The following is a 17,147-nucleotide window of genomic DNA, read 5'->3' on the forward strand; positions in this document are numbered from 1 at the left end:
TGTCCCTATTGCCGGTCGGATATTCTGCAGGGCACATATCAAAGGGCGAGTCGATTATATGCCATTTCAGTTCCGGTTGACCTATGCGAAGGCAAACTCTGGAATAAATCACTCAATTGAATGATTCCTGGATTTTGAACCGAGCGCAAGACAATACGTACCAGTGAAAATTAAATTTTGTTACCTCTTCTTGAAAACTCAAGATTTTGCCTTTCTGGAATCTCTAGCCCCCCCCTGCAGTTACGCCAATGCAATGCTGTCTTCCTCAGACGAGACTTCCTTGGGATACTTCCGTAGTGCCTGCTTCATAATAGCCCAGTATTTTTCGATGGGCCTTAGTGGAGGTGCGTTGGGTGGGTGGGATAGAGCTCAGTTCATGTCCGCCATTGGATAAAAAAGTGGCCCCAACAGCTTTGTACCACTCCAGGACAACATTCGAATTGTGGCAGGAAGCTAGATCCGACCAGAAAAACTAGGGCCCTCGTGTTGCTTTGACAGAAAAATCAGACGCTTGCTTTTGAAAACACTCCTTGAGAAAGAGTTTACAGTCCCGGTAGTCACGAACACTTTTAAAACTTTGAAAATTTCTTCTTTTCTTTCTTCCTCTGGGACATCAAACTTGTGGTGGGGGGTGCAAAACAGTAGCCCCGGAAGCTTCCAAAAGTCCGCCTTGACGTAAGTCTCATCATCCATGATGACACAATAAGGCTTCTTCAAAATCTGGGTGTCCAATTTCCGGGCGCGCGACTTTACACCGCATTTTGCCGTTCGGCACGATTTGGAGCCTTCTGCAGTTTGTACTCGTGAAATCCCTCCCGGTTCTTGGCTCTTTGACAGATTTAACTTTTTGACCACATCCCCGACCGAAGAATAAGGTATCCGCTTATATTTCGCGGTATTACATTTTATATTAAGTTCTGCAAGAACTGAATGAGTATCAAAGTTATTTAAATTATAAATGGTGCCAGCTAACTGCAAATCATCAGGTTTTACTATGTTCCTCCATATTTTTTTTCCATATTAACTTCCAACGAGTTTAGCACCGTCCAAACGTTGATCGATTAGGCTGGAATTTCGTCTATAGCATCACTGCATCAAATAGAACCGAAAAATTGGGCAGCCCATCAAAACCATTCAAGCAAGATTTTTCCATAATCATTTAAGCCGCACCCTACTGCTTATCCAGAGTTGAAAACCCATCGTCGTTTGGCACCAATATCAATATCAAGATAAGCTTGCTGTCGAGGGTCAAGCCAAGGTAGTCGGCCTCATTGACCCATTTCACAGTCGTGTCATTGAGGATGATTTTACAGTCCCCAGGCGGAACATGTTTATGGCATTTGAAGTGGGGGAAAATGATGACCTGGGTCTTCGTCGCGTTGATACAGATCTTCCAGCTGGTGAGTTACTCTTTCAGGGCATCCAGGCCTTATTGGAGTTTTGCCGCTTTGCGAACAGAGACAGAATGCCGCCTTCTGGAGGCTCTGGCATGTCGGAGTTGAACGGGTTAATCAGCAGGGGCCCGAGGATACTGCGCTGGGGGACGCCAGCAACGATGTCGTGCGCATTGGAACTCGCTCCGCTGATTGATTGTAGCGTTGTAGTTTATACACCAGGCCATCATGCCATACATTGTCGAATGCCTTCTCCACATCGAGTAAGACCATGGCAATTGTTGGAAAGTCGGGTCAGTTGGTTTACGGTTGATCGACCGCGTCGGAAACCAAACTGTTCCTCGGCAAGATGTTGTGGTGTTCGGTAGACTCAAGTAATCGGATGTAGGATGATAGCTTTTCGGAGATGATGGATCTTTCCCACGCTTCCCGATGGGGATGACTTTCGCTGACTTCTAGGACGATGGGAAATAGCTGAGATGGAGACACTGATTAAAGATCAGCAAAAGGGGCTCGAAGAACGGAACACTCTTATGTTTGAGTTCAAGAATCAGGATGCTGTCGAAGCCCGGAGCCTTTATGTTTTTCGATGATTGCCGTCAATTCTCCAGCTGAGATTTCCAACTCCTCCGAGAAGTCGTTGGGAATAAGATGAACGTTGTTGACATGCTCGTAGACGAGGTTTGGATTTTAGAATTTTGGTCAATTTCCAGATCGACTTAGTCTGGAAAAGCGTGGATCTTATTGTAGAAATCACTATTCATTAGGTCCACCATTCTGGCCTGAATGATTTTTGTCAAGCGATTGCAACGTGTCTTAAGCGCAGGCAGCCGAGTACGCTGGCACAGCCCCAGAGTGGCATTTCGTAAACGGATCAAATCTTTGGTGAGTGTACCATTGGTTAGAGTGTTCCTTACCTGACCAGCTGTTGGTACATGCTGCCTTCGGGCGACTTAAATCGCCTATTCGATGGAGCGCAGCTGTAAGTCGATGTCCTCCGTAGTTTCGAGAGGCGCCTCGTAGTGGATGTTGGAATCGACGACCTGCTCTAATCGTTGCCAGATTGCTCGGTGGCAATTTCGCCGGGACTGCTGATGGGGATAGACTAAGAAGACCACTTCCGACTCCATCGGATAGTCGTCCGAGTTAAGCTCCTGACAACTGGCAGTGAAATATGATCGTGCAAAGTTTGCACTCCCGGCCAAAAGTTTGGGTTCACCCTCGATAAATATAGGCAAAAGTTTTTGGCCGTATTTTCGCCGTCTTACAACCGATTTCGGGTATTGTTAGCTCAAAACAAAGAATATAAGTAGACCTAGCATCGTAGGTATTTTAAAGTTAAAATTTTTATTCTTTTATGTGCTAAAATAATACATAAAGATACACATTTTTCTTAAATCTATGTTGTAAAAATATGTTGATTTGGCTCACAAAATTTCGAAACAAAAAGTGGAACGGAACCCAATTTTAATCATCTTTGTTATGCATTGATGAAACTTCGTCAAAAAAATCTTGTTTTATTTTTAAAAATCAAAATGCATGGTATGCATCGGGCATAAGTTTGGGTTCACCCTTTTTTCCAGTTTAAATTTAGGCAAAATATAAATTGAAGAAAGATAGTTTCCAAATAAAACGTCAAGAACTGTACTTCAGACAATATTCGACTAAAATTAAATTAAATCGTATATCCGGAGAGTCTAGTCTACACATACACAGCCAGTTCGTGAAAGAATCCTGGAAAGTGATAGACTTGACTGCATCTATCACTTTTCTTGTCATTATTTATGTTTGAAGCACATCATAAATGTATTTCAAACATCAAAGCGGCCAGGCCTACTGTGCAGCGTTGTTTAATGTAACAGTGAAAATCAATTCTTAACTTGATTTCACATTTAAGCCATAGAACGGGGACATCTCGTACCAACCGTTCCGTTTACATTATTGTGTGATGGTTTTTGAATCGTTGGGAGTGACTTAGCTAAGATGATTATTAGTCACTCCTTGGGTGTCCAACGTTTTTTATTTATGGTAATCTATATGAATACATACGAATACTTTTGCCCATCAGTGTATAAGCCAGGGCACTAGACTAAATGAAATCGTCTATCCAGAGAGTGAACCCAAACTTATGATCGGTTTACCATATGTAAAACGGCGAAAATACGGCCAAAAGCTTTTGCCTATATTTTGCGAGGGTGAACCCAAACTTTTGGCCGGGAGTGCATTTGTGATGAACAGGTTGATTATAGCATGCACTCTGGACCGACTCACTCAAGTGAGGGAATCCGGGCTCCGGATCGTTCATCATATCGCCGGTTTTGGATTGAGTTGGGCAGTACGCCGCGATGAGCATGATTGTATTGACAAAAGTGGTAACTTCGACAGTTGATGTTGTATTGAAGTACGATGGCCACACGACCTCCCCTCCCGGCCGGTCGAGTCATACGATGCGAAAGTCCGGGATGTTGAAGTTCAAATCCTTCAGCTCGATGGTTTTGCTCTTGAGCGAGCAAGCGTTCCAGTTGACCAGCCTCATCCTAGCAGCCATTTTCAATGAATAAGATGCCAAGAATGAAGACCTGGTCGAAATGGGTTTTACATCCGCGCAGCAGAGTGCCGAGCTGGGCGAAGATGGGCATCAGTTGCTCCAAGCGGAGCAGATTTTTCCGGTACGGCATTTTCGTGCTTCGGCTTTCGACGGAATCCAGGAAGAGGGAGTGGGGGCCATTCGCTGGAGAATGGACCCGGCGGTGCTGGAGCTTGAACCGACGCAACTGCTACTGCCAGTGGCTTGTGCGGTTGCAACGGTGGAACGATTGGAATCACTCGTCGAAGAGCCATCATGGCCGCATAGTTCATCTCGTTGAGTGCAGGAACACGACCCGATATTTGTTGCCATAGTTATCGCACTTAGGATCGGCCATCTCCATCTTGTCGCATTCGTCGGTCGGATGGGGTTCGCCACACATGTTGCAGCGCGCCTTCATGCCGCAGTTTCTGGTGCCGTGCCCAAAATTGAAGCAGTTGGTGCACTGTGTGACGTCGCGATGCACTGGCCGACACCGTCCCAGTCAACGACGATGGTGTAATTTATAACGCCGACCAGCTTCAGATCTTTCCATGTGGTGGAGCCGTGTCCCAGATGGACCAAATAAAGCTGGTCGCGATATCTCCTCGCCTTGTCGTGACGAGCGATCTTGTGTAAAGCCACTGGATTCAGGCCGCAACTTCTGAGTTCTACTTGAAGCTCCTCTTTCTACATGTCGTGGAGTCCTCACGACCACAAGCACCCTAGCGATCATCTGGCGAATCTTCGGGCGCAAATCCGACGCATCGCCATTCATAAAAACCAGCGAGCACTTTTCGTTCCACTCTGGTTGCACCTGCGCGCTAGCTGCGTTTGCTGCTTCTTACGTTTCTTCGGCGGATTGCCGGCATCGTCGATTGGCAACGACGAATATACTTTGTTCTTCAAAAGCTGTGCCAAGAGCAGTTCGCTTCGGCACCTTTCGCGTGACCGAGTCTCCCGACGAAGCGAAAACGTAATCTCCACAGACCGTTCTCTCCATCATGTGGTTCAAATCTGCCAAAAACGTGCCTTTGGTGCACTCCTTTGGTAACTTTGGTAATGGATTTTTTTTCCACGTCACGGCTTTGCTCTGTAACTTGTTAGTGATTTTGTTCACCGGGAAGTTCATGTACCCGGCCCTTGATCGAGCTGAAAAACTGATGATTCGATCGGTGAGCTAGCGCCATTATTTGTAGCCAAAATCCAGCTCGCTGGCCGCGAGCATCAAGATGGCATCATAGAGAGTGAGGATGAAGTTGAGTGAAATGATGCATTGTGGTTACAAATAAATTAGCTTTACACTAATTCCAACATGAACTATTAATTTTTCCCTCTCCACATACCCAAATTTTATGCTTCAATTAAATTTTTCAAACTGTGCATGGTCTAAACGCCATTCAATGGCGCACGTGCTCAAGTAGTTATATGTATAGTGTAGAATTCAAATTACTGATGATTTTTTAAGTCTAATGTGTAAATCAAAATTAAATAAAAGATTCTCAGGCTGAATCCACCACACATAACATTTCCTTATTGCTTTCACATTCTGCAACCGCACATTTTTATTTTTGAAACAGAAACCCATCTCACCCTTAGAATTACATTTTATGTTTCCACAGCTCCACAGTTGGCCTAACCGGCGGGTTCGTCCGTTCAAGTAGGGATATCTGATAATGTTTATTATCGTTTCTATTGTACGCGCACACGTTTATCTTATGAAAAAAACAGCAACGCAAAATAGACGTACCTTTGCCAAAATCAGACCTTGTGGTATCTGAATATAAAAAAATATGTTCTAGTTTTCCGTTTTTTTAATTGTCGATATTTGTTATAACAACATGTTCATGCTTTGGAGATAGATGATTTCTTTTTACAAATTTATGATACGTATCATTTTTGGACTTTCAATATGTTGCACTTGATGGATGCCAGTATTTATTTAGCTTATTATTGTATCAAGCTCAAACGGTGATTTATTTTTTAATTAAATTGTTTTAGCGGCGGTAAACAAGTGAATAATATCGCAACGATACTTTCGAATGCCATAATCTAAAAAAAAAAACTGCTAAATCCCTAATTGAAAACAAAACAAACATAGGAATGCAAGGCTTTCACATATTTTAGGAAGTTCTAAATGTGTAGTGCCTCAATGTTCTACAGATTCTTTGGGTCGAAACATGAGTAAAAAAAAGAAGAAAAACATCACACATCATTGCCTTCTGCCGTATTAAAACGTTATAGTTTCATCAGCAAAGCTTCGCTTCGCATCCATAACAAATTATGTTGACCATGAAGTACTGCATCTATCTGCTCTGACAAAACGTAAACAAGTATTTATATATAAGACAATAAGAGATTGAAATGGAAAAAAATCACTGTTGCGAGGTCCTTCAATATGTTTAGAAAATAAATAGAGAAACGACCGAGAATCAAGAAAGAAACTCATGAAAACATAACTAACGGAATAAAGAATGTGATACTAATTAAAACAAAAAGGAGACTTTGAGGTAACGAAAGAAGGAAGCCTGAAGAAAAGTTTTGAAGGTAAAAATTCTAGATAATAATCAAATATGAAGAAGAATGCAACCAGCAAAAGCGAGGGCAAAGACGTGAATTGAATGAAACACATATTCAGGGCAGGTTTAGGAAAATATAAATATTTTTCTCAGTTAAGATGAACTATTGAAATAATCTGGCAACACAGAATATTTAACACAAACTGAGAGAATAAATATAAAACGATGAAAACCAATAAGGTTACATTACAGAAATATTCACTCTAACACAAAAGAAAACAACCACAGGTTTTAATGAAAGAACCCCCGAATAAATTTAATCAAATATTAAATTGTGAAAGAAAAATCATCGGAAAATGATAACAACATTGATCCCAATATCATAGATAACACATATGTATTACAATCCATTTAAGCGTTGAAGTTGTTAGAAAGGTATGAACAATTCCAAGTGAAATTTTGACTGAAGCAGAATGAAATAAATACCGACATACTTTGGACAGAAAATTTGAAAAATAAAGTTTGATTACAGCTGTAAAGAGCCCACTTACTTCCAGTGAGCTTTCCTTTGCTCGGTATGAAGGAAATCATCGACCTTGGAAAAAATATTGAGTTTGAGAAGTGAAACTTTGAATAAACTAATCAGATTAGTATGGATTTACATCGAGTTAGAGAACACATAGAGTCGAATTAATTTATTGTTCGAAGTTGTTCACTCAATTACAATAAGATTGAAGGGTTTAAGTGACAGAAAGCTTATTTTGAAGTAATGAGCAGTTTTCGTTTTTGACCACACTAAAAGTGTTACATTAGGATGAAATGAAAAGTTAATAATTATTCTTCCTTTTTTGTTGAGATGAGTGCCCTTTGAAAATGTGAAGTGCATTGTTTTTATTAGTTTGTTTTCTAGAGTTGGATTTCGAATATTCATTTCATACTGCTTCATGTTAGCTTACTAGGTATTCTAATACAACTAATAATGACATGACACCATAATAAATAAATTTCAAATGGGTATTTCACATGATGACGATCGTGTAATGAACATATCGCATAAAATGTATCATGTCATATACAAGTTTATGAGACTTATGGACATTCAAATCATGATTGGTTCCAATTGTGTGAACCTCTAGTAGTTCGGTATGCGGCACGCTCGTATGATGAACGCCTTCATGTGAAATGGGCCATCCTCAATCAAAACATCGCAATTCAGCTAGTACCACTGAATGAAAAACAAAAATGGCGTGGTCACCATCAAAACATCGGTGAAAAGTAGAAAGAACCATGAAAATAAACTTGTTGCATTTGAGAACATCAACGAGATGAATATTATTTATTCAAAATGATATTTGATGACAGTATATCCCGGCTAATTAGAAATTTATTTAGAGCTCTGTTGGTACAATGTTGAAGAGAGTATGACTGCTAAAGCTCAAGAGAATATGGATTGAAACGATATGCAGAGGTTTTAGGCGACTGTCAATGGCACGGGCATAAGACTGCGCCACTTTCCGCCATGCGCAATGACCGACAGGGAAATTTATTGACAGACTAGCCTATGGTGGTAGACAGGTAGAAAAAGCACTAAATTTACGGAAAAAAAATCCATGTTTCTTGGAGGGGCTCAACCGTAGGCGTGATAACCACTACGCAACAAGACCACATACAACAAGATCACGTTTGCGAGTTGGTACTCGAATTCTGATAGCTTTTTCTTCACCGCGATTAGCTATATTTTGCAAATTGAACATCTTTCGTATGCTTGATTTGCCCAATCGTCATATGTGCTTTACTGTTGTATATCCGCATTTGTTTACATATTGGGCCAATCAAGCGTCCGAAAGAGATTTGCAAAAAAGAGCTAATCGCGGTGAAGTCGAGTCAAGTAAAAGAAACTGGAGACGGCCTCACAGTTGAATTCGAAATACGTATCTGTAAAAAAATACAAAACGTGGTGGCATTTGGAATAGTACTAAGCTTGTCTTATGACATGTGTAGTCTACAAGGTCAACTATATTCTGTACCACATCGATTCCATAGTTCAGATTAGTTCAGATAAGTCTACCGGGATAACTACGACGCACGTGCTTGCCGTACACTTCCTTTTTCGATACTGTAGAGCCTGGAAAAGCGGGAACAGGAATGAAAAATGGTCACACTGAAACTGTGAAATATTGAGCAGGCCCATAAACATGAACAAACCTAACATACCTCTGTTCCTCAGTCACCTTGACGGATAATAGCAGCCATCGCATCGTACAAGATACACATTCGAAGTCAGTCAATCCTACCTTCCTTAGGAGGTGAGTCGCGAGTGTTAGCAATACAAACATGATAAGTGCTTCATATGTGCGATGCTGAGGTGCACATTTTGTTGATCCTGCCAGGAGTATGTACCGGGAGTATGGGCGAGATGATACTCGAGCTGAAGCGGGGCGTCTCGCAAAAGGGCGCCGCCTACAAGAAGTTGGCGGAGGAGGTCCTAGGCGAGACGGTCAAGGTGAGGGCACTCACGACGGAGGTGAATCTAAGGGTTAAAGACCTGGACGAGATCACTGAAGTCGGAGAGCTCGTCACGGCACTGCGGCGACAGTGTGAAGTGGAGACGCCCACCGCAGCCGTTCGGCTACGGAAAGGTCCGGCAGGGACGCAGGTAGCATTGGTTCGGCTATCTGCAGCGGACGCCTCCAAGGTAGTCAAGTTAGGGAGCGTCAAGGTGGGATGGTCGGTATGCCCTGTGCGCATATACGAGCAACCCGAAGTTTGCTTCAAGTGCCTGGAACCGGGGCACAAGCAATGGGACTGCAAAGGCCCTGACAGAAGCAATCTCTGCCGACGCTGCGGATTGGAGGGACATAAGGCACAATGCTGCACGAACCCTCCCAATTGTTTGATTTGTTCCAGCAAAGCTGTGAACAGCAAAGCACCCATGGGGGTTCGATGTGCCCGGCGTTTAAGCGTGCTGCAAAATCAAAGTGCAGGTAAAGCAGCTGGCTTGCTCGGCTTCGCCCGAGTGTTTGGTGTGCGCAGGTTTAGAGGAAACGGCGGAACACGTGTTCTTCGTGTGCTCACGTTTTCGCGCAATGCGTGACCACATGCTTGCCACATGCGGTCTGGACACTACCCCGGACAACCTAGTTCGGAGGATGTGTAAAGACGAAGTTGGCTGGAACGCCGTTTTATCGGCTATCGCCCAAATCGTCTCGGAGCTACACAGAAGGTGGCGCGTGGACTCAAGGATGGCTAGTTCAGGCGCAAATAAGAGGTGGTCCAAGGGATCGGAGTCGGCTTCATGGGTCATACCGGTGGTCATGCTCTGTGGTCGAACTCGATCCTTTTATCGAATAAGTGGCCGCGGGAAGAACAACATGGTATCGTCGCTTTCGCGGCGTCGGTCAACCGGGCGGGTTCCGAGCCCGAGGACGGAAAGGGGTCCTCGTCAAGGCTGGGGCAGGCGTAGGCCTCGCGTCGGCAAGTCCCTCTGTGTGCTGGCGAATAGGCCCTATCGCAGAAAGGTCAATTTGGGGTGCACGCGGCATCATCATTCTTGATACCAGTCGTGCATAGGGAAGCAGGCGCGAAGTCGACCCTTCCCACCTTCCGAGGACATAGGGCGTGGTAAGGCCACCTGGAAAGCCGGCAACGCGCTGGCACGATACCATGGTGTTCTTCTAAAAAAGCGAGTTACGATGTTCGGTGCTGCAAGGACACGCAGCTAACCTCGAGGGTGAAGCATTACTTTCTGGTTGTACCGAAGGGACTATGGGCTTGGCGGCAATGGAAACGGTTTAGCTGGTCGGGGATGCAGTCCTGCCTCCCTCATTGGAGGTGGCCCCTAACCCAGCACTTCCTGGTCAACCCAGGATGTCTGTTGAGCAGATTCCCCCTCCATTGTTTAGGAAGAAAAAAAAAAAAAAAAAGAGTATGTACCAACGTTTACCAACGTAGTACCAACGTAGCATAATCGAAATTTTACTAATAATATTAGTAGCGTAGCTTGTAACTTGTATTTTTGTTGCATAATGAATCTACAAGTATAAAATTACAAGACTAATATTACAAGTAAACCGTACTAATAATATTAGTGGAACTTACAAGTAACTGTTGCATAAAGAAAATACAAGTAAAAATTATTAACGTTGGCTTGTTGTTTCTTTTACAAGTATGAATGGTGCTGTAATTTAATTTACAAGTAGCTTTTATGTTTATTAATTTAACTATGCAAAGTAATTATGCATCGTTTAATTGTTTTTAACGACTTAACAGAGAAAGAAACTATTATTCTAGTTGCCTCAAATGACCATATAATGAAAATTTTCAAATGACTTTGGTTATAGTAGAAGTACTTTAAGTGCTGACATCAAGTATTCAAATGGTGGAGTGCTAAAGATCATTAGCAATTATGCAGTACACAGAAACCCAAAACTACTCAAAAGTGGGTTGTTTTAGCTTAAATCCGTACTATGGACCAATAACCCAATTTTGAGTAAAATGAGTTTCCTAACACTTAGTAGTTTAACTTAATCCACTTAAAACATATTAACCAAAGCTGAGTTTAGTTTACCCAAATATTGCATATTGCTTTATTTTTGACAACAATCATGGGAAAGAAAGGAAAAACGGAAAAACTACCTAAATTCCGAGTAGAATTTATTGATAATCTGTGGTCTAGATGAGGTAAAAAAAGCTGTTAAAGAGCTGAAAAAACAATAAGGCTGCGGGGAAGGATCAGCTCCCGGCTGAACTTCTCAAACATGGCAGTGAGCAGCATTATGAAGTTCTGCACCATATTATGTCGAAAATATGGGAAGACGAGGAAATGCCTGCTAGCTGGATGGACGGCCTCATTTGCCCTCTCTTTAAGAAAGGGCACAGACTGGAGTGCGCCAATTACCGAGGAATAACCCTCCTTAATTCGGCGTACAAAATTATGTCCCGTATTCTGTTCAACAGATTGAGACAAATCCTTGATAAATTCCGGGAGTACAACTTGCAGACACATCATCTGTTTATTGATTTCAAGGCGGCGCACGATTCAGTGAAACGGAATGAATTATGGCAAATTATGCTTGAACATGGTTTCCCAGCGAAATTGATACGACTCATTCGTATAACGTTGGACGGATCGAAATCAATTGTAAGAGTTGCGGATGAAATATCGACGTCATTTGTTACCTTAGATGGATTAAAGCAGGGTGATGCACTCTCGAATCTACTGTTCAAGCACTCGAGGGAGCGATCAAGAGAGCTGGTGTGCAAAGAAGCGGTACCATTATCACATAATCGCATATGCTCCTGAGATTTGTGGACGATATCGATATTATCGCCGTGCCGTGGAAGAGGCTTTTGTGCCTTTTAAGAGGGAGACAGCGAGGATTGTATTCACGATCAATACCAGCAAAACGAAGTACAGTACAATTAAGTATTGTGAATCGGAATGATCACAATTCTGCATAGTGGGACGCTCGCATTTCGAGTGTTTCTTCCTCTTCGTTGGTGGGACGCACACAAGAAAATCCTATTATTGTGGATTGAAATGATTACAATTCTGCGTAGTGGGACGCCACTTCAATGCGAAGATCGGATCCGACAACTTGAACCATGAGCGCATTATGGGACGCCATGGTCTCGAAGAAATGAACGAAAACGGAGAGCTGTTCGCAGAATTTTGTGGTCATAACGACATGGTGATCGGGGGATCGCTCTTCCCTCATTAACCGGTTCACAAGGTCACGTGGGTCTCTCGTGACGGCTTTACAGAAAATTAAAATCGACCACATCTGCATCAGCCGAAAATGGAAACGGAGCCTTTTTGATGTACGGAATAATCGTAGTGCCGATATCGCGTATGATCATCACCTCCTCATCGCAGAAATACGCCTGCGCATTGCGTGGATTCGTCGGCAGGAGGAAAGAGTTGGACGTCGATTCAACACACGCCGACTGGAAGATGCCACGGTGAAACGGTCCTTCATCAAGAATGCCCTCATCGCCATCAACGAGAACAATCTAGGCGAACTGCGCACCCAGAGATCTGAAGGAAGATAGAGGAGCGAAGAGAAGCCAAAGCCGCGATGGAGCGATCAAAAACCAGAGGAGCCAAAGTCTTAGCCCTTCAACGATACGCGGCTCTTGAGAAGGAAGTAAAACGCTCATGTCGACGGGACAAGCGAGCGTGGGCAGACTCTCTGGCCGACGAAGGAGAGAGAGCCGCCGCAACCGGGGACATTCGCCTCCTCTACGATATCTCACGACGCTTAAGCGGGGCGAAGATTAATGCAACGATGCCTGTGAAAGACGCTAATGATCAGTTATTGACCGACCCAACTGACCAGCTGAAACGCTGGTTCGAGCACTTCGAACAACTCTTTCAAGTGCCAGCCAGGCCATCACCACCTCGGCATGATCTGCCTAGGATCCGACGTATAACACGCGTCAATACCGAAGCTCCATCACTGCTAGAGATTCAAACAGCCATCCAAAGCATGAAATCGAATAAAGCCCCAGGGGTCGATCGCATATCAGCCGAGATGCTCATAGCTGACCCCATGAAATCCGCTCAACTACTGCATCGTTTATTTCGTAATATCTGGGACACAGCAACTTTCCCGGTCGACTGGATGCAAGGTATCTTAGTGAAGGTGCCCAAAAAGGGTGACCTGACTGTATGCGATAACTGGCGAGGCATTATTACCGTTCTCAAAGTTCTAAGCAAAATTATCCTAGCCCGGATTCAGGAGAAGATCGATGCGACTCTCCGGCGGCAGCAGGCCGGACTCCGTGCCGGAAGATCCTGTGTGGACCATATTGTCACGCTCCGCATCATTCTGGAGCAGGTCAAAGAATTTCAAGAGTCCCTTTACTTGGTATTCATTGACTACGAAAAAGTTTTCGACCGTCTCAATCACGAGAATATGTGGGGCGCCCTGAGACGCAAGGGAGTTCCTGAAAAAAATCATCTGCATCGTCGAAGTACAGTACGAGGCCTTTTCGTGTAGAGTGCTGCACAATGGGGTCCTGTCGTCCGACCGTATCCGGGTCGTAGTTGGTGTGAGGCAATGTATTCTATCACAGTTACTGTTCCTGTTCTGGTAGATGCGATTGACCGTGAGCCAAACCGCGGGCTGTTATGGCAACCTATAACCATGGAGCACCTAAACGACTTCGAATTGGCACTCCTCGCGCAACGTAACTCTGATATGCAGAGTAGGCTCAACGACCTTGCCGAGCGCTCCTCTTCAGCAGGTTTTGTCATCAACGTCAACAAGACCAAATCGTTGGATGTAAACACGGTGACTCTTTCCAGTTTCACAGTAGCCGGTCAACCAGTGGAGAATGTTGAAACCTTCCAATATCTTGGTAGCCAAATGGCGTCAGACGGCGGTACCAAGATCGACATAGGCGCACGGATCAAGAAAGCAAGGGCTGCCTTTGCGAGTTTAAGAAATATCTGGAAAAACAGGCAGATAAGTGAACGCACCAAAATACAAATTTTCAACTCTAACGTGAAATCTGTGCTGGTCTACGCTAGCGAAACATGGTGTGTATCAGTGGAGAACACTCAACGGCTGCAGGTGTACATTAACAGATCCTTGCGGTATATAATTCAGGCCTAGTGGCCTCACAACTGGATCTCAAACAACGAGCTCCATCGTCGTTGTCACCAGAGGCCGATAGCAACAGAAATTCGGAATCGGAAGTGGGGCTGGGTCGACCACACTCTACGTAGGGGCGGAAACGAAATCTGTAAACAAGCATTAGGCTGGAACCCAGCGGGACATCGCAGCAGAGGCAGACCCAGAGGCTCATGGCGGCGAAGCCTCAATAAAGAAATGAAAGAAGTCGACCGAAATCTAACCTGGGAACAGGTTAAAGCGATAGCCGGGTAACGCTCAGGATGGAGATCTTTCAAGTCGGCTCTTTGCACCACCGGAGGTGTACAGGATCCATAAGTAAGTAAGTTAGTAGTGGGACGCCCGCACTAAATAGATTCTTCCACTGCGTTGGTAGGACGCCCGCAAGAAGCATGATGTTATTTTGGATCGGAAAATATCTTCTTCTGCGTTGGTGGGACACCCGCAAGAAAAACAGTGTTATTGTGGATTGGAATGATCATATTTTTGAGTGGTGGGACGCCCACATTAATGTGTTTCTTCTTCTACGTTGGTGGGACGCCCGTAAAAAAATGATACTATTACAGTCACATTGTAGGCGGCGTGGAGGTCACTTTTGCCTCGGCGGCTGCGTAACGGCGGCTCGTCGTTGACTTTAATCGCGGCGTGAACCGGCGTGCACGAAAAAATCAATGGCTGAAAAAATCCAGCCCACTGTAATCTGCCGAATTTTATCAGTCTGCCTATGTCTGCATTTGATTTCAAGACGGCATACGACAGTATAGACCGCGTAGAGCTATGGAAAATTATGGACGAGAACAGCTTCCCTGGGAAACTTACCAGACTGATCAAAGCAACGGCGGATGGTGTACAAAACTGTGTGAAGATTTCGGTCGAACACTCCAGTTCGTTCGAATCGCGCTGGGGACTAAGACAAGGTGATGGACTTTCGTGCATGTTGTTCAACATTGCGCTAGAAGGTGTCATGCGGAGAGCCGGGTGTAACAGCCGAGGTACGATTTCCAACAGATTCAGTCAATTTATTTGTTTCGCGGATGACATGGACATTGTCAGCCGAACATTTGCAAAGGTGGCAGAACTGTACACCCGCCTGAAACGTGGAGCAACAAAAGTTGAACTGGTGGTAAATGCGTCAAAAACAAAGTACATGCTTGTGGGTGGAACCGAGCGCGACAGGGCCCGCCTGGGAAGCAGTGTTACGATAGACGGATACCTTCGAGGTGGTCGAGGAATTCGTCTACTTTGGATCCTAAGCTAACGGCTGATAACAATGTTAGTCGTGAAATATGAAGGCGCATCATCTGTGGAAGTCGGGCCTACTACGGGCTCCAGAAGAAACTGCGGTCAAAAAAAATTCGCCACCGCACCAAATGTGTCATGTACAAGACGTTAATTAGACCGGTAGTCCTCTACGGACATGACACATGGACAATGCTCGAGGAGGACTTGAAAGCACTCGGAGTATTCGAGAGGCGGGTGCTTAGGAGCATCTTTGGTGGTATGCAAAAAGACAGTGTGTGGCGGCGAAGAATAAATCACGAGCTCGCCCAGCTCTACGGTGAACCCAGTATCCAGAAGGTAGCTAATGCTAGAAGGGTACGATGGGCAGGGAATGTTGCAATAATGCCGGACAGCAATCCTGCAAAGATGGTGTTCGCCTCCGATCCGGCAGGTACGAAACGGCGTGAAGCGCAGCGAGCGAGGTGGGCAGACCAGGTGCAAAACGACTTGGCGAGTGTGGAGCGTGGAGGAACGAGAGATGCGGCCTCGAATCGTGTTTTGTGGCGTTAAATTGTTGATTCAGTGTTATATGTTTAGATGTAAACTAAATAAATGAAATGATGTCCGCATTTTTGTACACTTGGTACAACTCGTGATTCATTCATTCCTCTGCGCCATTTATCATTTTCTACCACGCCACCAAGTATTGAGCGCAGTATTTTCCGCTCAAACACTTCAAGAATTCGATAGTCTGCATCTTTTAACGTCCATGATTCATGTCCGTAAAGGGCGACTGGACGAATCAACGATATGTACAGAGCTAGTTTTGTCAGTACCCGTAGGTAGCTTCCTAAAGTTACCAAAGAATTTTCAAAGGATTACTTGGAGAAATTCTCTAGAAATTGCTTACAGTAGCTTTGAAAGAATTCCTATAGGGACTTCAGAAAAAAAATTCAAGGAACTTGCTAAAACTATGTTCGCACTACGGCCTGAATAACATGTTATTCAAATTATCGACAATTCTGAAACAATTTCCGAAGGAACTCCTAAAACATTATCCATAGATATTTCAAAAGAAATTTTCGCAGGATTTTCACAAGGTGTATCCGAATTTCTAAGCGATATCTGGATAAATCCAGAAATTACTTTAGAAATTCCAGTAGGCATTTCTTCTGAAATTCTTTTAGTAATTCCTTCATAAATTCCTTTATGGATTCCTCTGGAAATTCCTTTTTAAATTATTTTGGGAAGTCTTATAGAAATACTTCCAAAAACTCTTTAAGCAGTTACAACGGGAATTATTTTTGAAAATCCATTCAGGCTCTCTTTCAAAAATGCCTTCAAAAATTCATTTGGAAATTTCTCCAGAAATATCTTCAAAAATTCATTTGAAAACTCCTCAAGATTTTTTCCTTAAATAATCTAAAAAAAAAAATCCGTCGAAATTTCCTTCGGATTCTTCCAAAAAATTAATTAGAGAATAAAATACTTTCCAATGGCAATTGAATTTTCGAAAGAATAAAAATAAACATCAAACACTATAAAATTCCGAAGGTATTACTGAATGAATTTCAGAAAGAACCCTTGAGAACCCTTGAAAGAAATTCCAATCCCGTTAAGGTGAAGGTGGGTTGAGTACCAAAACCAAGCTTTGAAAGTATTGGTACAATAAAAACTGTCATATACTGTAGTAGTATTGGTGTCGTATTTATAAAAAAAACAAAGAATATTAGTAGGGTGGTTCAAAAACGACCCAGCACCACCACGCTCACTCGATTCCGTCCCATGCCATGAGTGTCCTCCTTATCCG

The 17,147-nt window shown here is 43.7% G+C and overlaps 1 protein-coding gene across 9 annotated transcripts in view; it reads left to right on the forward strand.

The window, feature by feature from the left end:
• LOC134205632 (solute carrier family 41 member 1) overlaps nt 1-7,803 on the forward strand; it is a 282,172-nt gene extending 274,369 nt beyond the window's left edge. For all 9 annotated transcript variants that reach the window (XM_062681057.1, XM_062681053.1, XM_062681060.1 and 6 more), the window contains one exon: nt 5,583-7,803. In XM_062681057.1, the coding sequence (XP_062537041.1) occupies nt 5,583-5,599 (17 nt within the window). In that variant the 3' untranslated portion in view covers nt 5,600-7,803. The remainder of the gene's footprint in view (nt 1-5,582) is intronic.
• Nucleotides 7,804-17,147: the final 9,344 nt, after the last annotated feature.

The sequence above is a fragment of the Armigeres subalbatus genome, chromosome 1 (assembly GCF_024139115.2).
Source record: "Armigeres subalbatus isolate Guangzhou_Male chromosome 1, GZ_Asu_2, whole genome shotgun sequence".
Lineage (NCBI taxonomy): Eukaryota > Metazoa > Arthropoda > Insecta > Diptera > Culicidae > Armigeres > Armigeres subalbatus.